This window comes from Heliangelus exortis, chromosome 3, assembly GCF_036169615.1.
Source record: "Heliangelus exortis chromosome 3, bHelExo1.hap1, whole genome shotgun sequence".
Taxonomy (NCBI): Eukaryota; Metazoa; Chordata; class Aves; order Apodiformes; family Trochilidae; genus Heliangelus; species Heliangelus exortis.
Window position 1 is genome coordinate 114768073 of NC_092424.1, and position 24920 is coordinate 114792992.

The following is a 24920-nucleotide window of genomic DNA, read 5'->3' on the forward strand; positions in this document are numbered from 1 at the left end:
GCCTCTCCCTGGAAGTTTTCAGGATCAGGTTGGATGGGGCTTGGAGCACCCTGGCCTAGAGGGTCCCTGCCCATGGCAGAGACTGGAACTGGGTGATCTTTAAAGTCCTTTCCAGCACAAACCACTCCATGATTCAGAGATAATGCTGAGGGGTTTTTAGGAAAGGCCACTCTGTTGGTGTCCCCACTGACAGATTCCTGCCCCTCTCCCCTCTCATGCACATCATTGCTGAAAGTACCTTGCACAGGACCCTCACCTCAGAGGTGCTGTCCCATTGTGTTTCATGCTCCCTAAATTCAGGGATGTAAGATCCAGTTCCAGAAGCTCTGAATTGTTTTATAGGGGTGGTCACTTTTGGTTTTCCCTGAAAAAAATCTGTCCTAGATGTCAAATTTCTGGTCTTTGAGGTTGATACAGTCCTCTCAAGCTTCTTTCAGGCTGTTTGTTCTCCACTTAAAGCTGAGTTTGTCAAGCATCTGGGAAGGAGTTCTAGAAGTTGGTGGTGCCACAGGGTGGTCTCCAGAATGACTCTGTTGTCTTTCAGTTGGTCACAATTTTCACAAATCCAGCAATAGTTTTTTTGAAGCAGTATTTCATTGTCCTGAAACTTTATCCGTGACATGAAAGAGACACAAATACAGACAGTTTTGGTTCCTGTCCCTGCAGAGGAGCAGAGCACAACTTCAAACCTGTGCCCTCCTCTGGCTCAGCTCTCCAGGGGTGTATCCTGGCAGGAAGAAGCAGGGAGCACCCCTGGAGCACAGCCTGGTGTCCTCCTCCAAGTGCACATGGAGCTCAGAGCTGGGCTTGTCCAGGTCCCCAAGGGAAGTGTCACTCTTGGGTCTCATTTCCTCAAACTGCTCTTCAAACACATTTTCAGATGGTGTGACAGAGAATCCTTGCAGCTGGAAAACACCTTTGAGATCCAAAAATCCAACCCTTCCCCAGCCCTGCCCCATGTCCCTCATCCCCACATCCCCAGGGCTTTCTCTGAAACCCCTCCAGGCATGATGGGGACTCCAGCCCTGCCCTGGGCAGCCTGGGCCAGGCCCTGACAACCCTTTCCAGGCAGAACATTCTCCTGACATCCACTCTGCCTACCACAGCCTTAAATGCTGCATCAGATGCTGACGTGTGCTGGCATTTAGTGGCCCTTGGTTTCTGCTAACATGGAGTTGTCCATTCCTTCTTGACCTCGTTTCTGGCTAAACCCTTGAAGAGCATTTGCTAATTGGATGAGTAGCACAGATACTGCCAGCCAGCTCAGGCCCTTGGGTCCCCTCTTCACTCCCCTGGTTACTGCCAGGGTCAGAGGGGATTTGGGAGTCTGCCTGGGTCTGTAGGGACTGACAGGGGGGGGATGTCACAGCCACTGCTGGGGGCTTTACAGCTGACCCACTTCTCTGCAGAAAGTGGGGATTTGCCTGGGGATTGGTTCCTGCTGGAGTGCAGCAGCCACCTGGCAGCTCTTGGGAGCTGGAATGCTCCTCCTGGAAAGGCATGGCCAGGAGGCAAGAGCTCCACTTCTGGGGTGAGCTTGGGGTAACCTGATGAGCAGGTATTGCCTGGCCCTCCAGAGCATCCAGGGCTTGGGCTAACAAAGCTTCAGGGGGCTGTGGAGTCAGGGCTTCAATGAAGTTTAAATTCTGTTGCCAGGAAGAAGTGTAGGGAGATGATGACGTTTACAGCATTAGGTTGCCCAGTTTTAGTTCTCCCTTTACAAAAGGGAAGCAGAAACTGGGGCTGGAACTGGATGGTCTGGGGTTGGAACTGGATTGGCTCTTTAAGGTCTCTTCCATCCCAAACCATTCTGTAATTCTGTGCAGAATTCCAAAGGGCATTTTAACCAAAGTTTGCTGACAGCATTCATGCACCAAAGTGCTCTTAGGTGTCCAGTCTTGGAGAGTCTTGCTTAAACCTTGATGGATGGATTCCTGGTAAAAAAAAAACCAAACCCCCAAACAAACAAAAAACCAAAAAACACAACACACAAAAAAAACCAAACCTGAACAAAAACCACAGGAAAAAAAAAAGCCCCAACACCAACCCTGGTTTTAATCCCACCTGATTCTGAGCACAGGCAAGCTACAAGTCACAGTAGCACAGAACTTGCTGTGGTCTCCTGGACCATTCTTAATTTGGAACTTGTGGGCAGCTCTCACTGCTGGCAAGGGATGAGCTGGAAGAGAAAACTCCTCAGTATCACTGTGAGAGTCCTTCTGTGCTGGGCAGGGCTGGGCTGGGGGAGGGAATGTCTTTATTTCAGCTCCTGGATTGATTCCTGGCAGCCTTCTGAGGAGCTGCTTGCCTGGGGTGTGCCTTGCAGTGGGGTGCACGCTGGTTTGGAGCTACTGACTACCCCTGAGCCTGAGCTCCTCTGGATGAAGGTGTGGAGTCAGTTCCTTTGATAAAGGGAGTGGGTTCCTCCCTCTCTTCCTTCCTGGCCTCCTAATCAGCACTAAATGTTTGGGTTTCTTCAGCAATTGTTAAATTTCCTGAAGTTGAAGCTGGAAGGAGCTCATTCCTGTTCTCTGATGGAGAGGACACAGCAGTGGAAGTGCTCAAACCCTCTGTCCAGTTTGTACTTTCTAACAGTGCGTTGGGGGTTGCTGGTGCCTTTTTTTTTTCCTTTAATTCAGTGTTCAAAAACTGGAAAGACAGCCGTGTAGTGGAGACCTGCAGGCGACTGGGTGGTGTGGCACTTCTGGGGGTGTGGGAAATGGTCCTCTGCTGCTTCACCAAACTTCATATGGATACTGTTAGTCCTTCTGAAACTTGTTGTGTTGGCCAAATAGCAGATCACAGGGAAAACTGTAGGAATTCTCCATACAGAGGGGTGTTGAAAGCTGAGCTGAGCTGGGAAAACCCCATTCTTCTGACTTCTGAGAGCCACAAATAGGGAGGATGTTAAAGGCAAGGGGAAGGTTTGCTGACAGGTGAGACTGAAATGGCTCTGCCACGGCTGCTCTCCTGGCTCTGCTCTTCCTCCTGGTGGATGCTCAGATTCCCAAGGGATGCAGCTGTATTCCCAGTGCCACTGAGGGTCCTGCAGTGTGGAGCCAGGCAGAGGTCAGGAGGTGGGATCTCAGGGCTGGGAGGTTGTTTGTGCAGCAGGCTGAGCCCTCCTTGCCATCAGGGTGGCTGTGGGGAGGAGTGACTGGGCAGGAGGCAGCAGGACACCACGACCCTCTGCAAAGCTCCCCCTGCCCCAAAACTGGAGCTGTGGTGCTCTGGCACTCTGCTGGAGCACTGGGGAGTTACAGGGCTGAGGGCTATGGATACCTCCTGGAGAAAGTTTAATTCCACTGTTGGGAACACTGCTGGTAACTGAGTGGTGAGATGGAGTGGGGCTGCTTGGCTGAGCTCTCTGTGAGTGAGGCACAAGGAGATGGCCCTCCAGGAGGTCAGGGGAGGGGATTGTCCCCTCTGCTCTGCTCTGGGGAGACCCCCCTGGGGTAAAGCTGTGCCCATCCCTGGGGTCCCCATCAGCAGAAGGACACGGAGCTGTTGGAGCCAGTGCAGAGGAGGCCCTGGAGCTGCTGGGAGGGCTGGAGCAGCTCTGCTCTGGAGCCAGGCTGAGAGAGTTGGGGGTGTTGAGGCTGGAGAAGAGAAGGCTGCAACGGGGAGACCTTAGAGCACCTTCCAGTGCCTGAAGGGGCTCCAGGAAAGCTGGGGAGGGACTTGGGACAAGGGCCTGGAGGGATGGGACCCTGCAAGGGGGAAGGGTTTGCAGCTGGGAGAGGGGAGATGGAGAGGAGATCTTGGGCAGGGAGGGAGGGAGAAATTCCTTGGGGTGAGGGTGCTGAGCCCCTGGTTGCCCAGGTTGCCCAAGGAAGCTGTGGCTGCCCCATCCCTGGCAGTGTCTCAGCCCAGGTTGGATGGGGCTTGGAGCCCCCTGGGCTGGGGGAGGGGTCCCTGACCATGGCAGGGGGTGGAATTAAATGACTTTTAAGGTCCCTTCCCCCTTGGGGAAGGTTTCCAGCTGGGAGAGGGGAGATGGAGAGGAGATCTTGAGGAGGGAGGAATTCCTTGGGGTGAGGGTGCTGAGCCCCTGGTTGCCCAGGTTGCCCAAGGAATCTGGGGCATGTTTCCCATCAGTGGGAACATTCAGGGTTGGATGGGACTCTGAGCACCCTGGGCTGGTTGAAGATGTCCCTGCCTACTGCAGAGCTTTGAGATCCCTTCCAACTTGAACCCCTGTGGGCCCCATGGACATCCCTAAAGGGAGGCTCTGAGTCCATTGAGCTTTCCCTTAGAGAAGAGGCAAGGTGAGTGTAGGTGGGGTGAACCCAGAACCTGTATTTTCTGCCCTTTGGTCTCCATCAGGTGCACTGGTGGGATGAACAAGAAGTAGTTTGGCACTGCTGGCACCTCTGTGTATGGCATGAAGCAAGCCATGAAATACCTCGTGTGCCCTGCAGAGGAATAGGAGAAGCTCCTTGTCTTGGAAAGGCACTTATTTGATCTTCACTTGGGTGCTTGGCAGCCTGGGTGCAGCAGAGCTTTCTGATCAAGCCCTCAGGTGCCAGCAGGAAACTCAAGTGGTGTTCTTCACCTGCTGGGATAAGTGTTGGGCTCTAAACAAGTAGAAGAGGCTGAGGGCTTCCCCTGGTGAGAGGCACAGCGTGGGGGAGGGAGGAAGATGCAGCTCTTCCTCTCCATATTTATGATCCAGCACAGAGACCACGGCTGTGCCAAGACTCTGAAATCTCTTCAGCTAAAGAAAAACCTGTTTGTTCCAGAGCTACTTAGGAGGTGGAGATCCTGTCTGACCTCCTGTTTCAGGCAGTCTCTCTTGCCTGTGTGCTTTCACACACATTTATTTAAATTAGTTTTGCAGCTTTTGCCATCTGAAAGTCTTCCTGCCTCAGGATAATCAGTTCTTCATCTCCCAGTTGCAAAGCTGTTGTACAGCAACTCATCCTCCCTGGAAATGTAGCTCCAGAGGGTGCTCAGGGTAATGTATTCTCCTGAGCAGTGGGGGTTGAGGAGGATGGTGACTTCATCTCAGCCCAGTTGTTGTTTTCAGTTCAGCTGAGAACAGCTGAGCCCGGTTTTAAAAAGGTAAATTACTGCTTCAGTCCTTCCCTGCCCACTCCTCTTGCTTTGGGAAGAGGAAGGCTGTGCTCGGGGGCTTTGCTCCCAGTCCCTCAGGCTTCCTCTTGGAAGCAGCTGTGTCTTTGGGGGGCTTCATTTTCACAGCTGTGTGTTTGAGAAGTATCTGCTGGCAGCAGTGCTGGGGGGTGCACTCAAGGGATGCATTGCAGTCGTCCTCTGGGAAGAAGCATCTGATTCCCAGCAGCTTGGTCCTCTGTGGATCATTGTCTTGTACTGCAGCATCAGGGGAGCAGAGTTCCAGTGGCTGCCCCTGGCACATCCATCTTTCTGGGTGGGAATCTCCACTAACCAGGGCTTGGTTCATGTGGAGCTGGGAAGGGCTCAGTTCCCACCTTTTGTTAGGATAAGGGGGCTCTCTGCTTGTAAGGAAGAATAACTTTACTTGTCCTGGGAACGAGGAGGAGGATGTAGCAATGTAGAATGTAAGGCACCATGCATTTAATTGCATTTTTTTTAAGGAAGAATCTAGATGAAGTAGCCTGGGTGGAAATCCCCCAGCCAAGCCCCCTCAGCCCGATCTCCAGGTGAAGCCTTTGCTCCTGCTGGCAGCTGCTGGGCAAACACAGAGGTGTCAGAGGGGGGGTTCTCAAGGCTTTTCTCCTCAGCTGGCTCTGGGCAGCCATCAGCTCTCAGCACAGTCCCTTTGCCTTGCTCCTGTACTTCAGGGTTACCTTCTGTGCTTTCCTTGGACTGAGGAAAGGACTAACATCAAAACTGGGGAGATCCCCTGGGCTGTCCAGCAGTGTCTGAGCAGATGTAGGAGCTGAACTCTGTTCACCAGAGATGTAATTCTGTGCAGCCCAAGATTTTACTCCCTAGGGAGGCCTGGGGTGCAGCTCAGAGGAGGCAGGGTCACGCTTTTTTGCAGCTCCAGTGCTCCAAGACACATTTCTCCTTCCTGTGTTCACTCAAATCCCAGTGGGAACAGTCAGCTTGCTGCCATGGCATGCAGGTCAGAGCAAAGCCTTGGCTGTGCTGATGTCCAGTACCAAAAATAACTGTGTGGACACTCATCCTTCTGGCTCAGGCTGGGTCTCTCCTGGGTCTGGACGTGTGTGTTGTGGGAGCTGCTGCAGCTCTGGGAAGTTCTGTGGGTCCCAGGCTGCTGCTCCACGGGGCCTGGAGCCCTGAGGGTTGTTGATTTCGTTTTAAAAGATTCCTAAAAATGAGGTGAAAGCTTTGATGTAGAGAGGAGATTGTTTTGGTTTGGGGGTGAGCCCTGCTGGGAACCACATGCCAACCTACTCCCCAGGCAGCCCAGGCTGGGTAACCCAGCTCCCAGCTGGGGCTGGTGGTTGGAAACCTCCAAACCCCTCCTGTTTGTGCCTCACACTGAGACAGCAGCACACTGGGGCTTGTCAGCATCTTGTGACACAGACACTTGGAGCTTGCTGGTGTCTGTCCTGCTGCTCCCTGGGCTTGGCAGCCCTGCTGAAGGCATCACCCTGCTCTCTGCAGGTCCTCTCTGAGGTTCAGCCACAGAGGTGGGGGCTGCTCCCACCCGTGGGCATGGCCCCCCTTCACCTCCATTCCAGCCCCATCCTCCTCCTCATCAGTCCTTGTGGGCTACCAAGAGCCTCAGGAAGTTCAGCAAGGACAAGTGGAAGGTCCTGCAGCCGGGGAGATACAACCCAGGAGTGCAGCACAGGCTGGAAAGCAGCCCTGTGGAAAGAGGTCTTGGTGGACACCAAGCTCAGCAGGAGTGGACAGAGCAATGCTGGGGCAAGGAAAGCCAATGGGATGCTGGGCTACATCTCCAAAGGGTGTCCTTGGGGTGCAGAGGTCAAAAAGTCATCATCCAACTCCACTCAGCACTTGTCAGACCACTCTTGGAATGCTGGGTTCAGTTTTGGTCCCTGCTGTAGAAAAAAGCTGTGGACAGGCTGGGGAGGGTCCAGAGCAGGGCCAGGAAGGTGATCCAAGGACTGGGAAGCCTGCTGTGGGAGGAAGGATGAGAGAACTGGGTTTGTTCATCCTGGAGAAAAGAAGGCTCAGGAAGCCCCCCTCACCTTGCTGCAGTATTTGCTCCACACAAAGGTGGAGATTCCCAGCTCCAGAGGAACCACAGGAAAAGAAGGGGGGTGGTGGGTGCAAGTTACTCCTGGAAGAGTCCAGTTGGACCCAATGAGAGCATCAGGAATAACCTCCCCAGGGAAGTGGTGGATTCCCCAGCTCTGGCCACCTCTCCAGACTGTGCTTTTGTCAGGAAAGGTTGGAGCAGATGATCCTTGAGGTCCCTTCCTGGGCTTCTGTGGTTCCTCACCCCCATCCTCCTCCTCTGTCCTCACCACTGACCCGAGCAGTCTCTCCAGGTTGAGGGTACAAATATTTTCCTTTAAGGTTCAGAGGACTCTTGCTTCCAGGCAAACCCTCGTTGTGTGGGGAGGTGCTGGAAGTGCAGCTTCTGTGTCAGGAATTCCTGACTCTGCATTGTGTTCCCAAAGTCAGGAATGCTGGCTGGCAGCATGGCCAGAGCTCAGGGATCCTCTGCATTGTGATGCTAAAGCTTGACCTGGGACTTGGCAGCAGAATATGGACTTTGAGCTCGAGTTCAGCAAAACCATAATAAGAGATAGGAGCCTTGGTGGAATTCCTGTTGTCAGATTTGCTTTCCTTTTATAGTCTCTCTTTTCTCCAAACAGCTTCCACTCGGGTGCTTCCATAGTTTTATCACACATTCCAGATTTACCCCTCTGCTTTAGAGCTTTGTGCATGCAGCAGGAGCCCCAGCTCTTCTAATTCTGTAGCTCGTGTTCAGCCTCTGCTGCCCCTCAAGCACCCTCAGTTCTCTCCTTACTAAAGAATAAAAAAACCTCTTGGGTGCCAACTCCAGGAGTTTGGGTGTGAGCAGCTTGGGGAAAATGTGCTTGTGCTGCTTCTGCTGCAGATTTGAGGTGTGACACAGCCTTCCCCTCTTGCCAGTGCTTGGAAATCAGTGATGCTTGGGAAATGTGACAAAACTGAGCTGCTTGGAAGAGCAGAGGTTATTCAGGTGATTTCTTGGAGGTGTTCCTGGGTGGCAGGCTCAGAGGGACTCCTAATGGAATGGTTTGGGTGGGAAGGGACCTTAAAAGTCATTTAATTCCAACCCCTGCCTGTGGGCTCTCCAGTCAGGGGTCCCTCAGCCTTTCCTCAGAGGAAAGTGCCCAGTGCCACCCAAACCCAGGAGGAATGTCTGTAGCACCTGCTCAGTCTCACTCCAGGCCAGGCAGTGGTTTGGGATGCAGCAGCCCCTCTGGAGGAGCAGGGACAGTTCCTCAGCCATCACACACAGTCTGCTGCCCAGAGGCACAAAATGCTGAATATTTCCTCCACTCTGAGTGCCTTTGATGCCTGTGAGAAGCAGGAGAGGATTTCCAGGGTGTGGAGACAGAGCTGGGGGTGAGGGTGCTGGCCAGGCTTGGAGGTGAGGATGCAGCAGAGCTGGGGCAGAAGGAGCCCTGGGGTGTTGATCCTTGTGCCACTTTGCTGATCCTGCTGCAGCTTTCCTGCCACAACCTCTCTGTTTCACTCACCAAGAGTGAAGAGAAACAAAGCTCCAAGCGGGAACAAAATGTTCAAATCCTTCAATCCACTGATGAGGTCTCCTGTGGGCTCTCCAGTCAGGGGTCCCTCAGCCTTTCCTCAGAGGACAGACCCTGCTGGGTCACCTTGGTGCCTCTCTCTCTGCTGGACTCTCTCCAGGATCCGTGTCTGTCCTGCCCTGGGGAGCCCAGAGCTGGGCACAGGACTCCCCGTGTGGCCTCACCAGTGCTGAGGAGGAGGGGGCTAGGATCACCCCCACACATCTCCTGGTGACACTTCTCCCAAGGCAGCCCAGGACACCCTTCTTTGCCACAAAAGCACCTTCCTGGTTCACGTTCAACGTGGTGTCCACCCCCACTCCTTTTTGGCCAAGCTGCTTTCCAGATGCTGCCCCCAGCAGCTCTTGTGCTTGGGGCTGATCTTCCCCAGGGGCAGGACTCAGCATTTCTCCAGACAGAACTTGGGGAGGTTCCTCTTGGCTCACTTCTCCAGCCTCTGGAGGTCCTGCTGGATGGCCACGGGCCCCTCTGCTCCGTCAGCTTCTCCTCCCCTTTTTGTGTCATCTGCAAAGAGAAAAGCCACCCTTTGCACACAGGAACATCAGGATAACAAAGTCTGTGTCTAAGGCCCTGGCCATCACAAGGACTGGAAAGATTTCCTTTCCATGAAATGGTGATGCCTGAGTATCCCTAGATATTGAGAGCTTGAGCTTGTAGAGAAACACAAATGGCAAAGAAACTGGTCCAGGATATAGAAATGCACACTCAGGTCTTTTCCAGTATTCAGGCAAGCACAGGAATAATGACAAATGGGGAAGGTTTTGATACAAGAAATTCCTGAGCAAAGGGAGAGAAACAACAGCATTTAGCTGCTTGGATGGCAGCACCTGAATTCCTGGATTCCCAGCACCTGAACGATGAGCAAACAAATATTTCCTTACCAACTCCTTTGCCTTTCTGTGTTTATAGCATCCTGCATTCAGCCTTTCTGCCTCTGGTCTCAGGAAGGCCTCCTGAGGTGGCTCCTTGGACCCAAGCAGGATCTCTCTTGAAGCTCCCCACCCGCAGCACTTCCCTGGTGCCTGTGTGCCTGGCAGGCAGCTGGAGCCTCCTGGCTGTCTCCTGGGTGTCACAGGTCTCCTGCTGGGGAGTTCCTCAACCTGCCAGGGGAAGGAAATGGGACATGGAACCTGGGGACACAGGCTGTGTGCTGACTGTAGTGAGAGGGGGTTGTTCAAGGAGGGAGAGAGGAGCCAGCTCTGCTCTGCTCCTTTCAGTGCTTGGAAGGAGCAGAAGCAGTGAGACAGAGGAAAGGCCCAAGCTGCTCAAGGGACTGTCTGACTGCAGCAGAAGCAGTGGGACAGGGAGTTCTCCAGAGGAAAGGCCCAAGCTGCTGAGGGGACTGTCTGACTGCAGCAGAAGCAGCTTCCTGGGGACTCTCTGTGCTCCTAAAGACATTTCCTGCAGGGTAAATGTTTCTCAGATGTTTCTCCCTTGCTGTTGTCTCTTCTCTCCAGCAGGAACAAAACCCGTGTTCCATTGAATAACTTTCTCTCATTAGGACATTTTTTGAAGCTCTGTTAAAACAAGCTCAGAGGAAAGGAGCTCTGGATGTCACCTGCTCAAGGCCTCCTGCTCCAGCAGAGCCACTTACCCAAGCTCACAGCCAGACTCCTCCACAGGATGCATCCTCCTGTCACCAGGCACCACCCTGGAGAGTCCTGAAATGCAAAACGGTCTGAGAACATCTGCTCTGTCAAGCTGGACATTTTGCTGGGGTGGGTCCTGATCTGAGAAGCCGTGTGGATGCTGTTGTGCTACAGGGAGCCCCTTGTTTGGGAGCCTCTGTGCTCAATGGGACAGTGTCCTCAGCCAGGGAGGATCAGTGGATGGCAAGAGGAGCCCTGTGGAGGCAGAGTGCCAGCTTGGGAAAGACCACGTCCTGCCTAGGGACAAGGCTGAGGGGCAGAACCAGGGACTGTTGCTCCCTCAGCCCAGTTTGTGAGGGGCAAGTGACCACCTGGACCCCCGCTCAGGCCCCCAGCAGAGAATGCAAGAGGTTCACCTCAGTGACTGGGCTGGGAAAAGAGATGGAGGGAGGGAGAGGGCAGGCAGGAAAGGGAACTGTCCCCGTCCCTACCTGGGGGGAGGTGACACATCAGGAAGAGCCGGGGGGCTCCATCTGCAGCCCCTTCGGTCCTTCCCAGGGAAGCAGCTGCAGCCCTGTGGTGAGGGAGGGACCGTGGTGTCCTGGGCCTCGGTCAGGCACGGGTGGCTGAGGGGCAGATGTCAGGGGTCCCCAGGCTGCCAGCACGCCGGGTGTCACTGCTGATGGCGGCGTGGCCTCTTCTGGGGCTGGCAGGACTCCTGGCAGCCACTGGGCCTCCTCTTCAGGGCTCTGCGTGGCCGCCCACGGGAGGAGCGGTCCCTGCCCTGGCTGGCACGGGAGGGACCTGGGGCTGCTGCCTGGGGATCCCCCCCTTGATCTTCCTCCTGGCCCTGGGTGGGAACGGGGACATCGGGGGGGCTGCTGGCACTGCCCCCCAGAGCAGCCCTGGAGGTGGTGGGGTGCTCCTCTTCCTGGGCTCCATCACGGCTGCCAGGAGGGGCTGTGCGGGGGCCATCGGGAGGCTCCTGCCCCTCGTCCTCCCGGCGGGTGTCCAGGCCCAGCAGCCGGTGAGCCTCCCGCCCGCAGCGCTGCACGACCACCTCGATGAGGTCTGCGACGAACGGGGCCGCGCGGTCCCCGAGCCCGTCCTGGAGCAGCCGCAGCAGGGACCCTTCCTCCAGCCCAAAGAGCCCCAGCACGACCATGATCAGGTCTGCAAACAAGGCTGCCGAGGAAGGGTCCTCCGCCAAGAGCAGCCCCAGCTGCTCCCGGACCCAGGGCATGAATCTCCGGAACAGAGCGGGGTGCTCATCGAACAGGGTGGCCCAGGTGTCCGGATGGAGCCCACCCACGGGGCTCACGGGACGCGACTCCGCCGCCCGCGCCTGCGGTGTCCCCGGGCGAGGGGGGCGGTGGATCTCGGGGTGCCTGGGCGCTGGGGTGAGGAACACCTCCTCAAAATCCTCATCCCCACGCACCGAGTGCAGGATGGACGCCACTCTCCTCTTGCAGAGCGGGCACTCGGGTTTGCTGCCCACCCAGCGCAGGATGCAGCCGTAACAAAAGCGGTGGAGGCAGGGCAGGAGGAAGCTGGGGTCCTCCCAGCTGTCCAAGCAGATGGGACAACGCTCCTCCTGAGGGGTGTCCCTGCTCCCCACAGGCTGCGGGGGGCTGGAGGGGGCTGGGGACGGTGACTCGCTGCCCATGGCCGGCCCTGCAGCGGCCTGTGCCGTGCTAGGAAAGGAAGAGAGACCACGGTCACGGGCTGGCCTGGGCAGGGGTGCCCGGGGCCCTGAGAAGGAAGCCCCCCCAGATCCCCGGGCTCAGCTTTCCCCTCCCAGCTCACCTCTGCTCCTGCCAAGGTGCCTCCTGCCTGCCCTGGCTGCCTGAAGCGGGCAGGGTCAAGGGAAAACAACTCTCGGGGGGCCTGGACTTGTTTGCTCCAAGGAGCAACTTCAGGATCCAGGCACCAGCACTGCACTCCTGCAGCTCCACACTCTGCTCGGGCACTCCAACCTCACCACTGCCTCAGCCAGAGTGTGTAGGCACCAGCCTGACAGGGGTTGGTACCAACACTGGGTCACATTCCATCACTGGGTGACATCACAGCGCTGGGCTGGAACCCTAGAACCAGAGAGTGGTTCCAGTTGCAAGGGACCTTGGAAGACCAATGAGTTCCACCCCCTGCCATGGTCAGGGACCCCTCCCCAGCCCAGGGGGCTCCAAGCCCCATCCAACCTGGGCTGAGACACTGCCAGGGATGGGGCAGCCACAGCTTCCTTGGGCAACCTGGGCACCCAGGGGCTCAGCACCCTCACCCCAAGCAATTTCTCCCTCCCATCTCAGCCCCAGCTCCCCTCTCCCAGCTCCAAACCCTTCCCCCTTGTCCTATCCCACTCCAGCCCAGCCAGGACATCACCTTATTCCAGGCCACCACTAACCCATGTCCCACACCTGAGAATCACAGAATGCTCATGGCTGGAAAGGACCTCTGAGATCACCAAGTCCAACCAAACAATTTCTCCCTCCCTCCCTCCCTCCCTCCCTGCCCAAGATCTCCTCTCCATCTCCCCTCTCCCAGCTGCAAACCCTTCCCCCTCGCAGGCTCCCATCCCTCCAGGCCCTTGTCCCAAGTCCCTCCCCAGCTTTCCTGGAGCCCCTTCAGGCACTGGAAGGTGCTCTAAGGTCTCCCCGTTGCAGCCTTCTCTTCTCCAGCCTCAACACCCCCAACTCTCTCAGCCTGGCTCCAGAGCAGAGCTGCTCCAGCCCTCCCAGCAGCTCCAGGGCCTCCTCTGGCTCCACTCTTTGGAGCTGCCCGTCTTCCTTCTGAAACATGCTTGAAATTGGTTTGTAGGTAGCAGAAATTAATTTTTCACCCCACAAATACTGTAGAAGTAAGACAACTGCTTTTCTTTCATGATGTAAAATTAGGAAATACCTTTTCTGATGACAATCCTGTTTTCTTGGGAACCTTTGCAGAAAGCTTCAGGGTGTCAGGTAACACATCCTATGAATTAGATACCTGCATTGATGGCTTTTGTTAGCAATGAGTCAACTGGAATATTTCAGGACCCAAGGAGGCTCAAATTGAGCATCAGAGACACCATCTCAGGTTCAGCCCTTCAGCTCTGTTTAGCATGGTACTTTTCAGTGTGATAACTATGGGTTCAAGTGATGAGGGTTTTTCAGTACCCTCTGTTGGCACATGCTTGTCTGGGTTCTTTTATTTATGTTTTTTGGTTTTGTTTTTTATTTTATGGGGTTTTTTTGGTGTTTTGTTTGTTTGTTTTAATTTGGCACCATCGTAGCAAATGCTGAGCATAGTTTGAAGGTAGTTTTGAAAAAATCCTGGCTCAAAATGCCCCTCAAGTTCCTTTCTGATAGTAGCAGTTTGTTTGTATTTACACGCAGTGACTAAAAAGGGGCCCAAGTGAAAGATCTGGTACAGAATTAAAGGGCCAGAAGGGAGGGGAGAAGGTGCTTAACACTCATCTCTTTTTTCCAGTCTCTTTTATCTTTGTGCCTGGTTCTTCTGGCTCAGCTGGTAAAGCAGCACCGAGTTATTGCTGAGCTGGAGGTGGGAACTGCTTTGCTTATCTGAGTAGGCTGAGGGTTAATATTAAACAAGTTTCTTGAAGAGCCCAAGATGAGAGCTGTTATCACCCTCGTGCAGAGGCTTCTTGGGCCTGTGTGGCCAGAAGAGGTGGCTCTGTCAGCTTTTCCTCTGAGGGTGGCTGCCCAGCTCAAGAACCTTTGATCCTGTGGTGCAGGATCAGCTGAGGTTGGTGAAACCATGGTCAGTAAAGTGGGGTCATGTCAGAGAATCCCACAGGGACTCCCCCACACCAGGTTACACAGAGGGCCTCTGCATCCCTCCCTGCAGACACCAGGGTGCTGGCTGGGTGCTGGTGGATGCTGACTGGGTGCTGGAGGGTGCTGGCTGGGTGCTGGAGGGTGCTGGTTGGGTTCTGGAGGGTGCTGGCTGGGTGCTGGCTGGGTGCTGGTGGGTGCTGGCTGGGTACTGGTGGGTGCTAGCTGGGTGCTGGAGGGTGCTGGCTGGGTGCTGGAGGGTGCTGGTAGGTGCTGGTGGGTGCTGGCTGGGTACTGGTGGGTGCTGGCTGGGTACTGGTGGGTTCTGGCTGGGTTCTGGCTGGGTGCTGGCTGGGTACTGGTGGGTGCTGGATGGGTACTGGTGGGTGCTGGCGGGTGCTGGAGGGGCAGCAGCTCTGCTGGTGCTTTGGCTCCTCCAGATTTCACTTTTGGAGAGATCTGCAGAGCTTTGGGAGCTCTGTGCCTTTGGGGAGGAGGGGACAGGACTGGTGACTCCCCTTCCAGGGGAGGTTTGTCCAACCTCTTCAGCTCTGGCTTGTCCTGGGGTCTGCAGGAGGATCAGGTTGCACACAAGATGTGGGTACTTTGAAGTTTCTGGGAAACATCTCCCCCCTGTAAACAAGGCCCTAAAGCCCCCTGCAAACTCTCTGCCGTTAGCAGCAGCCATGGCTGCTCAGCCAGAGCTGTTGTTTTTCCAGATGAGCTGCTCTGGCCTGAGCTGAAGAACTGGGCGAGTTTCCCAGGGCTTGGACCCTTCTCCTGATTTTCTTTTATTGGAGCCATACCTCACTGCTTAGGGTGTGTGGGGCAGGGTGCTTCCAGCCATCCCGAAGCCTGCAGACAATGCCCTGTTCTGGTCACACTGCTGCCATCGTCCTGGTGGTTTGTTTTTCCTCATTAGATGTTTTCTTGAACTTGGAGATGAGGAAAAACTTTTCCGTGCCCATTTTATGAGCCTGGGAGTAGTGAGCCTGGGGACCCTTTTCTGCAGCTCTGCCTTACATGCCCCAGGTACAGGTACCCATCCAGAGGGAAATCCCTAAAACTTCCTGACCACAACTTGCTGTATTTTCTCTTAGCCATGGAGCTCAGTCTGCTGGTTTTTTTCCAATGTTTCAAGTGAAGAAAGAATTCAGAGCTTTTTGAGTATTTTCCCCTTCTGTGTCCTTCTCTTTCCTCCCCACATTTCCAGTTTTCCACAGGTGGAAGTCCTGAGATCCCCATCTTAGGATCACAGTTTGGGGGGGGGAGGGAGGGACCTTTCCAGCCCAGCTACTCCAACCCCTGCAAGGACCAGGAACATCTTCACCCAGAGGTCACTCAGAGCCCCATCCAACCTCCCCTGGGATGGTTCCAGGGATGGGGCATCTCCCACCTCTCTGGGACACCTGGGACACCACTGGTGTGGTGTGAGGTGGGGAGAGGAGCAAAGTTTCTGTGTTTACATCAGTTTCTCATCCATCTGGTGGTTGCCCTGGGGCCAAGAGTCAGTGAAGGGTCCCTGATGTTGGGAGCTGGGGCTTTTCTCCCAGCCTCTCTCCCTCTCTTTTTGGGATAGTTGTGTGTTCCTGGGTGAGTTTCTTGAGGTACAGGCTCTGAAGCCAGCACTTGTGGTTAATCTGGAGTTACCAACGCTTTGGATCTTGCCCTGATCTGCTTTGGCAGTACCCAGGCTTGGGACACTCCACTGCTGGTCCAGCCAAATGCCCCAGTTCCAGGCTTAGAGGCCACCTGAGGGTCATGTCCTCAGATGGACATTCTTGTGCACCCAGCCCAGTGAAAAGAACCTGGAATGTGCACTGTGGTCTCTGACAGGTCAGACTGATGAGGAATCTCTGAGCAGAGCCCCAGCTGAATGAAGTCTCTGGCTGCAGGATGGGCTCGTGTGGATGGCCATGCAGAGCTGGGAGCTCCTTGTGAGGCCAGAGGGTGATCCTCAGGTGCCTTTTGGCAATTCTGTTGATGCTGCTTCGCTCTTCTTGGCTTTCTGCTCAGAAACAGAATGTTCTTTTCTGAACAGGCAGCTTTCCCCAAGGTGTTTTCTTCCCTTCAGGGCTGGGTTTGCTGCAGCCTGGTGTTACCCAGGTTCTGGTGCACCTTTTGACAGTGTTGTGGTTGTTCTGATGACTCTTTCAGGACTGGTGGCAGGAGGTGGGATCCATCTGATGAAGAGAAGGACAAGAGGATCTCTGCTGATGTGGTTGCTAGCAGAGTGAAGGTGTTTCACTGGTTTGGGGGGAAGGGAGGAGCCTGGGGGTCTGTGATAAGGAACACTTGGACTTCTCCAGAGGAGCTCTTGCACCTCCCCAGTGCACCTTTGGGCCTCTTGTTTGGTATTGAGGTCTGTGTGTAGCTCTGGCATTAAATCCAGTTCCCTCTTGGTCAGTTTTCATTTTGTGCAGAGCCCCAGTGCTGGTGAGATGAATCTCCTGGAGGGGTGGATGTTGGGAGTGCTTAATGAGGAAGGGTTAGGAGCAGCTTTAGGAACCCCCAGAGCTGTGCTGTAGAACTGGTGATGAATTGGTTGGGAGCTCAGCAGTGAAGTTCAGAGGAGAAAGGGACAAAGAGGAGATCATGGTAGGTGTTTGCAGGTGAAGAGGTGGTGGATGAACTCTCTTGAGACCACTGGAGGAAGCCTTGTGAATGGGGAGTCAGTTCTGACTCTGCCCTGGCATCTGCTGGAAGGCACAACCAGTCCAGGAGGCTTCTGGAATTGCTTGAGAACAAGTGATGGGCAAACTCACTAAATGAGATGTAGCAGAGTGAAGAAGCTGATTTGGAATATGAGAAGTGGTGTACAAGTGGCACCTTTGGTTTCATGAAATGTGAGTTTAAGATCCTGTAGGAAATGAAGAAAGTGAGCAGAGGGATACAAATACCTGGCTCTGGTTTGTGGATCAACACCTGGTTGATCTTCCCAGGGCACAGGAATGGTCCCTGACAATGTGTAAGAAGTCAAACAGATGTTGCAGGAGGCCAGGCTGATCCTCCTGAGCTCATCTACAGGAAAAACTCCAATGGAAGGAAGATGTCGGGACAGGTTACAGGGGGAAAATGCCTAGAAGCATCCTGTGGGCATGCCAGGATATAATTAGAAAAGCTTTTCTTCCTTTCTGCTCTTAGTGCTGAGTTTCTGTGGCCAGACATGGTATTAGCTTGCACTGTGGTTGTGCCTAGTGAAAAATTAATGAAAAGTCTTGTTGCTGCTCTAGGTATGAGCAAGGTGGGACTTGTCAGGAGCATGTCCATGGAGTGAAAGTCAAAAGGAAAATACAGAAGAAAAAGGCAGGCTTGTGGGTTCGGCTGGGAGGAGCAGCAAGTGCCCTGAGGTTCCTTGCTGATGGAGTTGTGGCACTGACTGACTTTTCTCCCCATTGCTCTTGCTTGCTGGGATGAAAAAGTTGACAGCAGAGATGGAAATGGGGGTGGTCTTAACTCTGCTGGACCCCCATGGGCTTTCAGCTCCCTGTGCAGAGCAAGCTTTCAGATTTTCTTCCAAGTTAGTGGTATAAAAGCATTCTGAGAAAAAGTGACAGCACTGAGGGAAGAGGAGTCAGGAGCTGGGGTTAACCTGAGGAGTGCAGTGGTCTGACTTCAGTCACCCCTCAGCCACCTTCGTTTTGCATCTGTTTGGTTTGAGGCAGGAGCCCGGGCAGCATCCTGGGTTACAGCACAGCTGGAAATGCAGTGGAATGAGCCAGCAGCTGAGAGTGGAGTTGAGTGAAAGCAACTCCCACTTCAGTCTGTTTTAAACTCACCTTTCCTGTGTGTCTGTGAGTGCTGCTCTGCTGCTGGAGGCCCTGGAGCTGTGTTGGTGCTGAGCACGCAGCTTCATTGCAGCCTTGGCCAGAGGCACCTGGCAAGAGCTGAAGCTGCTGGGAAAGGCTGAAACCTGACCCAGCAAGGCCTTGGACATCCTGGGGAGGCCACCAGCTAGGGCAGCACAGCTCTTGGTTTCCCTGAGCAGAGATGCTGCAGTCCAGCAGAGTCTTTACAGAAATCCTTTCTGGAAAGAGCTGAACCAGCAGCTGAAGTGTTCCTGGAGGGAGTGAGGTGGCAGAGGCTCAGGAGGAGCCCTGTGTTCTGCACAGCTGTTGGCCAGAGAAATCCAGGCTGGTCACTTGTAGGGTTTTCTACTTAACGTGCTGATGGTTTTTTTTCTGGTTAAAGACATAAGTCTGGGGTTGATGTGCTGGCATGGGTCAAAAGCAGATGATGAAGAAGGAAATGAGGCATTTCCTGCCCATCCCCCAGCACAAATATTGCTTAAAATATCCAAGTGACGTCTGGGAACTGGCATCTGCCTTCAGAAACCTTCAGCCTGTCCCTGTAGAAACACTGAATGCTGCTTTGGCACTGTAGTCCTCTTGCAAGGGAGGTGAGTGGCCTGAGGCAGTGGAGTCTGCATGGTGTGGGCTGGAGCAGGGCTGGGGCTGCATCTGACAGTTTAGGAAGCATTTTTGTAGGTGGTATTTCCAGACTTGGGAGCCTGAACTGTGTGCAGAGATTTTCAAAGGAACCCAGCAGTGTTCAACCCCAAATTTCCTTAAACTTCTGTAACACCCAACTGGGCAGTGATTGTTTCAACTTTGCAAACATAAAGAATTTTGGGGTTGGGGAGTTCTGCATCTGAGGGACCTCAGCAGTTCCTGAAGTGTTCCCAAGCACAGCTGATGCTTGTGAATCCACTTGCTTACTCTGGAACACTTAATTCTCCAGGAAGTGCTGCCTTCAAAATAAAATAGGGGAATTGCCCAAAAAAAGTCCTCTAGCCAGTCTGCTGGAGCCACTTTGCACCCTGTAGCCCCCAGATGGAAGGGAAGGGAAAGGTGGTGGTGAGATACAGGAAAGGCAGTAGTTCTTCCTTGCTTCTACCCTTGGAGCTGTCTCAGCCATTAAATGTAGTTTTCTGTGCAGTCAAACATAAAAGTGAAAATGCAAATGAGTAACTTCCTCTCCAATCTGCTTTTGCTTGCCAGGTCCTGGAGAAATATCCTAATACACCTATGAGCCATAAAGAGATCCTTCAAGTTATCCAGAAAGAAGGACTTAAAGAAATCAGGTGAGTTGAGTACCCATACCAGTGAAACACAGTCATACTTTGCTTCCAGCTTTGCTTAGTATATTGCTAACTCCTTCCTTAGTAAGTATTTGGGGGACTGAAATCTTAAATACCTGCAGAATTGGAGTCCAGGTCCCATTTGCAAAGAAGCTCTCGAGCCACTGGTACTGTCACCAAAAATCTGGATGAGGGTCATGCAGAATTTCCAGGTAATGAGCTGCCTGCCTCTTCTCTGCAGCTCTTGAGTTTGATAAACTAGAGCTGAGCAGGTGGTTCAGACTCCAGGTTGTGAAGTAAACTTAACTGCTTTTTATTTTATCTTCAAAAGAAAAGGAAAAAAAAAAAGTGAGTGGTCAGTTTACTGAAAGGACCAACCCCAAATCAAAGCTCTCCAGGAGGTAAAAAAGCATTTTCACTCACAAATCCTTCTCCAGAACACTCTGTGCCTCATGCTGTGTTCTTGAGTATTTCCTGGAGTGGTTCTGCACCAGCCTGGGTCATCTGGATCTGCTTTAGAGAAACAGAGCAACTCAGATGCCAACTCTTGAACTGCAGCTTATTTCTGGAGGCCTTGCTCTTGTGTGTGCTTCCCAGAGCTGGACAGGTGTACTTGGTGAGACAGGGAGCAGTTCTTCATATAAAGTGCTGAGTATTTATACTTCTGTGTTCTTAAGAGCAAAGAAAAGGAGGGAAGAGAGGATGGGCTGTGCCAGATCATCCATTTTGGAGCAGAGTAGCCACCCTGAATTTGACATATTTGTGTTCTCTGTTCTACTTCATCAGTTTTAATACAGCAATCTGTCTGCCTTGGCAGAAATGTTCAGAGGCCCAAGCTTAAAAATTCTGTGAAAAATAACAACATCTTCCAGTCAAGTTGTGGACAGCCCAGAGGAGGTTTGATTTTTGGACAAGTCAGTTTGTCTCTAAGCAAGGAAACCAAATACACTCATGTGGCTGTTAGGGAGGTGACAGAAGTGTGGCTTAACTCCTGCCCTGATGGTGCACTCAGTGTTCACTCAGAGCAGAGGTTTTACCAGCCCTGTGCAGTTTGTGTTGTGCTAAATGCTGCTAATCCATCCAAAGCACCCAGAGAGACAGGAACTGCACCTGTCAGCCCCTCCTGTGCACCCAAGGGCAGAAATGCAGCTGTCTGTACTGCTGCTGCCACTTAGACAGGGGCACTCTGAATTTTCACAGTGCTCTTCTTGGGGCAGAGCCTTAGGCAGGAGTCAGATGTGGCACAAAAGATCCAGTCCAAGGCCAGATTTTGGACCAAGCAGTCAAAAAGGAGACCAGAAATGCCATGGTGCTATGTGTGCCTTCTCAGCCTCGAGTCCTGCTTTTAGAGTTGATTTGGGAGTTTAGGCTGAGCCAGTATAGGTGGTTTTGCTTCCTAAAAGAGCTGCTGCTGAGCATCAGGGCAGCAGGAATTCCCCAGTGTCTTAAATCCCAACAGATGTTTGGGAGCAGTCAGGTGTGAAACTCAGTTTCTGTTTTTCAGCTCTCCACCCTCCTGGCTTGGCCACACTTGGGTGTCGTGGAGTTGCCTTCCCCATAAATACTTTCACATCAAAAAAATTGATGTAATAAAGCTTTATTTAGGTTAAGAGCTAAAAGGCTGTCAGTTCTTGGGCAACCCAGTTGTTCCAGTTAGTGCCAGTAATGTCTGTGTGGCTGGAGTGGGCAGCTGCTAAGTCACAGCCTGGGACAGGATGGGCTGAGCACAAATCAGCATTTATTAGGGGAGAAATCATGTTGGAGGAAGTATAAAAGCTGTCAGATGAACATGTTGAACTCTCCAGATTCTGAGTCCTCCTGTGTGGAGGCTTTGGCAGCAGAGCATGGCAAAGCCTCTGACAGCAGATGACAGCAATTCCCCTGCCCCTGGCTGCCTCCAGCCAGCAGGCAGCTGCCAGAGTGACTTGGTAAGAGGAGATGAGAGGTTACAGGCAGGACACGGGGGTTGCTTCCAGTGGTGTATCAAGGTAGCTGAATTCTGAGTGGTTTGGTACACAAACCACATCATGGTTTCTCTACTTTTGCTCTTGATGACAGTGCTGCTTTGAACTCTGCTTCTGCTGCCCCACATCCTATCCACTCCTTTAAAAAAATCTCTGATTTTCAGATAGAGAATGCTTTGAGAATAATAAATGACTTTCTGCAGGTGCTTTGGAAGGAGGCAGAGCAGGGAGCCTGGCTTAGTGTCCAGCACAACCAGTCCCTCCCTCTTTGGCTCCAGTGATTCCTGGCATGGGCTGCCCCTTGGCCAGCTGCTTCAGGGCTTCTTGAAAGAGTTTAGAGGGCTTGATTGAGAGGATTTGGAGTTGCAGGGAAGAAGCATGGCAGCTGAGATTAATTTGGAAAAAAAGCCCAACAAAAACAGGAACAGTGATTTCTGCTACACACAGGAGAATTTTTTTTTTTTTTTTTTGGACAAGCCTAGGCCTTTCCTAAGATGGAGGGGTTTTTTGGTAGTGCTACAGAAACCTGGGCTGATACTGGCTAATTGTCTTACCTGGGCTCACAGGTTTATCCTAGTGCCCAAGTAGTTTTAATCATGAGATTTTTCATGGTCAGCCCAGGACCTGAGGTGCTCTGTCTGAGGTCTCAGGTCTGGAGATCTGAAGCTGGAGCTGTCACCCTGTTTTGACAGGCTGCCCCAACCCCCTGAGGTCCATTCCTACCTACAGGTCACTGCTTACAGGCTGCAGAAATTAAACCCCTGGAGAGAAAGACTCTCTGAGCCCTGGCTCTGCTGTGTCCAACATCCTGTATTGCCTTCTCTGAGCTGGCACCATCCCTGGGGGAAGCCATCCCTGGACACAGCTTCACAGGAGGCTCTGAGGGTGCATGGGACAGTGGTGTTAACCCAGGCAGTGCCAGATGCCAAAGTTTCCCAAACATAAGTGCATGGGGTAGGTGGGACCAAAAATTAGCAACAGAGAATCCCATTTTCTGGGTGGAATCAATAATCTCTGGGGCTGTGTCCCAGCTGGTGTCAGAGAACCTGAAGCATCAGCATCTTTGAAAGGCATGGTTGGTACAGTAGCCATAAATGATTTGGCTTTCTTGGATCTTACAGAGGACACTGTGCAAAATATTGGCTTGTGAAGCTCTGTCCAAACACAGTGACCTTTTTGCATCTGATTAAGTGACTAATTGAGAAAGGAAATAGATGCAAGCACGAGCTCAGGCTTGATGAAAATGAAAGCAGACACGGTGCTCTGGCTGCTTCTGTTTCAAGTCCTCATGGAATGTCTGGCAAACTCTGAAACCACTCTGGGGGGAAAAGGAGTATAGAAGCCAAAGTCCCCCTTTCCCATGTCGTGTCTGGGCTGGAGAGAAGTGAGTCATGAACAGCTCAGTTCCAGGTTTTAGCTGCCCTCCAGGCAGTGGCTCACTTGTGCTGCTTCCCAGTTCCTGTGAGATGCTCTGCAGATCCAGCTCCTGGAGGAGGGAAGGAGCCCAGGAGATGGTTCTGGGGGGAGAGCTGGAGCTGCCCAGTCTGGGGTGCAGAAGTGAGCTGCCAGCACTGCCACTGCAGGCTGCCAGGAGGTTTCTTATGTTGCTCCTCACTCTGCTGGCTGAAAACCAGAGGTCTGCTGGCTTTCTGTGGTCAGCTTGTCCTCTGAGCCTGGGAATGGGAACACTTCTGTGTCCCTGAGGGATGAGGACTGCAGTGATGCCAATTGTCCTGGGCTGGAGAGCAGACTCAGGGCTTTCAGCTTCTCCATAGCTCAGAGCAGCACCATGGAATGGTTTGGGTTGGGAGAGACCTCAAAGCTCGTGCAGTTCCAGCCCTCTGGGTGGGCAGGGACCCCTCCCACAGCCCAGGGTGCTCAGCATCATCTCATCTGTCCTGCTCCTCCTGTAGCTCCTGTGCTATGAAATGTGAGGAACAGCTCTGTACTTGGTCACCTCCTTGCAAGAGGAGAGGTGATGAAGTTTAAAGGCAAACAGAGCTGCTGGGGTCAGGACTTAGGAACTGCAGGAAGAGGGAAGCTGATTACAGCTAGAAGATATTCTCGTATCTGAAACTGGAAACTGGGTAAAGGACCAACAAAGTGATCTCTCCTTGCTTTTGGCAGAAGGTTTGGCCACTAAGATATTTCCCAGCTGTTGTTCAGCCTTTGATTTCCTGATCTCCTGCAGAGTTAGGAGGTGAGGTGGGGTTAGGGAGATAAATTGCTTCTGCTCCCTGCCTTGGTTCTCAGGGCAGCTGTTCATTATCAGCTCATTGCTAGGAAATCCTTCTTCCAACATCTCCTGCTCCAAAAAATGAAGAAACTCAACACCCAGCACAGGGTGGGGGTGGTAGGAAAGCTTCCAAAAGGATGAAGGGTTCATAAATTGTTTTGAAAATGAAGTTGGTATTGGATCCCACGGACACTGGGGCAGATAGATGATCTATTCCAAAGTTTCACAGAACCCCAGCCTGGTTTGGGTGGGAAGGGACCTTAAAGCTCACCCAGTGCCCATGTGTAGCATCTTCCTGTCCTTTGGGAGGGCTTTCCTGTGCCTGCATCCCATGGACCAGCCCGTGCACCATGGGGGAGGTGTTTGGAGAGGTGGGCTCCAAACTTGTGGAGAAATGTGGGATTTCTCTTCAAGGGATCTGCAAAGAAAACCCTGCTAGGGGACCCCCCCCAGTTTATGCCACCACACAGCCTCCCCTAAAGGCCTCTGTCTCCCCAGAGGAGTTCCTTTGGCTGACACTTGGGCACTGTGGCTCCTCACCTGCCCTGTGCTGCAGGACACTGCTGGGAGGAGATGTCCTTCCAGCCAGGGAGGATAAAGTGTGAATTTATTCAAGTAAAGCTTTTCACAGCTTGTTCAAGCCCCACATCTGCTCAGAGCTGTGGCATCCCCAGCAAGGGGCTGAGGTAACACCCCTGTCCCAGCACCACCTGGCTGGCTGGGCTGCTCTGAAGTTCTTGGAGGTACTGCTGGCTTTGGCAGGTACCCACCCCAGGAAACCTCTCCTGCTTGAGCTCTTGGCACAAGAGCCCATTTAAAAGCTGCTGCATCCAGAGCTGGTTCCCATCAGCTGGTGGGTGGCATTCCTGGTGAGCACTCCCTTCTCTCCATAGCTTCTACAGAATGGAGCCCTGGGGAGCTCCGTGGTGCTAGACAGAGGCAGAGAACAAAAGCTGCAAGATGGGAAGTTCTGATTCAAATATCCAGCCTAAGGATGATAAAACACTAGAGCCAGGGCCAGGGAGAGCTGTGTGGCCCTGAGCCACCTGATGTGGTTACCCCAGCTTTGAGCTGGAGGTTGGGCTGGTGACCTCCAGAGGTTCCTCCCCATCTAAATGACTCCTAAGTCAGGATTCCCAGGCTCCTGGTCCTTAGGGAAGTGGCCTCTTGGCTCCAGTGCCTCTGGCTGTGTCACTGCAGTGCCCTGAGCAGCCTCCCCTGTGGGCAGGAGGCAGAGGAGCTGCTGCTGGGTGCCCTTGGGGTGCAGCCCCCAGGAGGCTCCTGCTCCCCTGGAACAGCACAGCTTTGGGTTTCCACACTCAGGGTGTGGAAGGGGCTGCAGGTAGCTGAAGCCAGCAGCTGGCAAACATTTCCATTACTTTACACATTTCTTTTAATCTGCAGCTTCTTCAAATGTCATGGTTGGGTGCACAGCACCCTGCTGAGGTCACGTCTCATGGGGCTGGGAACAGAGTCTGGTTTGGGGTTGGGTAGGACAGGGGCATCCCCACTTCTTGTTTCTGAACCAGCAGGGCTGGGTTATCCCAAATCCTTCTGCTCTTTCTGGTTACTTTATCCT

The 24920-nt window shown here is 53.2% G+C and overlaps 2 protein-coding genes across 3 annotated transcripts in view; one reads left to right on the forward strand and one right to left on the reverse strand.

Moving 5' to 3' along the window:
• The window catches only part of ASXL2 (ASXL transcriptional regulator 2), a 106475-nt gene that overhangs the window by 15893 nt on the left and 65662 nt on the right, over positions 1 to 24920 (forward strand). Inside the window, exons 1-2 of one of the 2 annotated variants that reach the window (XM_071742301.1) lie at positions 18410 to 18460; positions 19062 to 19144. In XM_071742301.1, the coding sequence (XP_071598402.1) occupies positions 18425 to 18460; positions 19062 to 19144 (119 nt within the window). In that variant the 5' untranslated portion in view covers positions 18410 to 18424. Of the gene's footprint in view, positions 1 to 18409; positions 18461 to 19061; positions 19145 to 24920 lie in introns of those variants that run through there. The other variant, XM_071742300.1, reaches the window with a different exon arrangement.
• LOC139795596 (E3 ubiquitin-protein ligase Topors-like) lies at positions 10946 to 12353 on the reverse strand. The gene is made up of 2 exons (XM_071742527.1): positions 12098 to 12353; positions 10946 to 11985 (listed from the first exon to the last, which is right to left on the reverse strand). Exon 2 carries the CDS (start codon positions 11955 to 11957, stop codon positions 10965 to 10967), a length of 993 nt encoding a protein of 330 aa, XP_071598628.1. The 5' UTR covers positions 11958 to 11985; positions 12098 to 12353; the 3' UTR covers positions 10946 to 10964.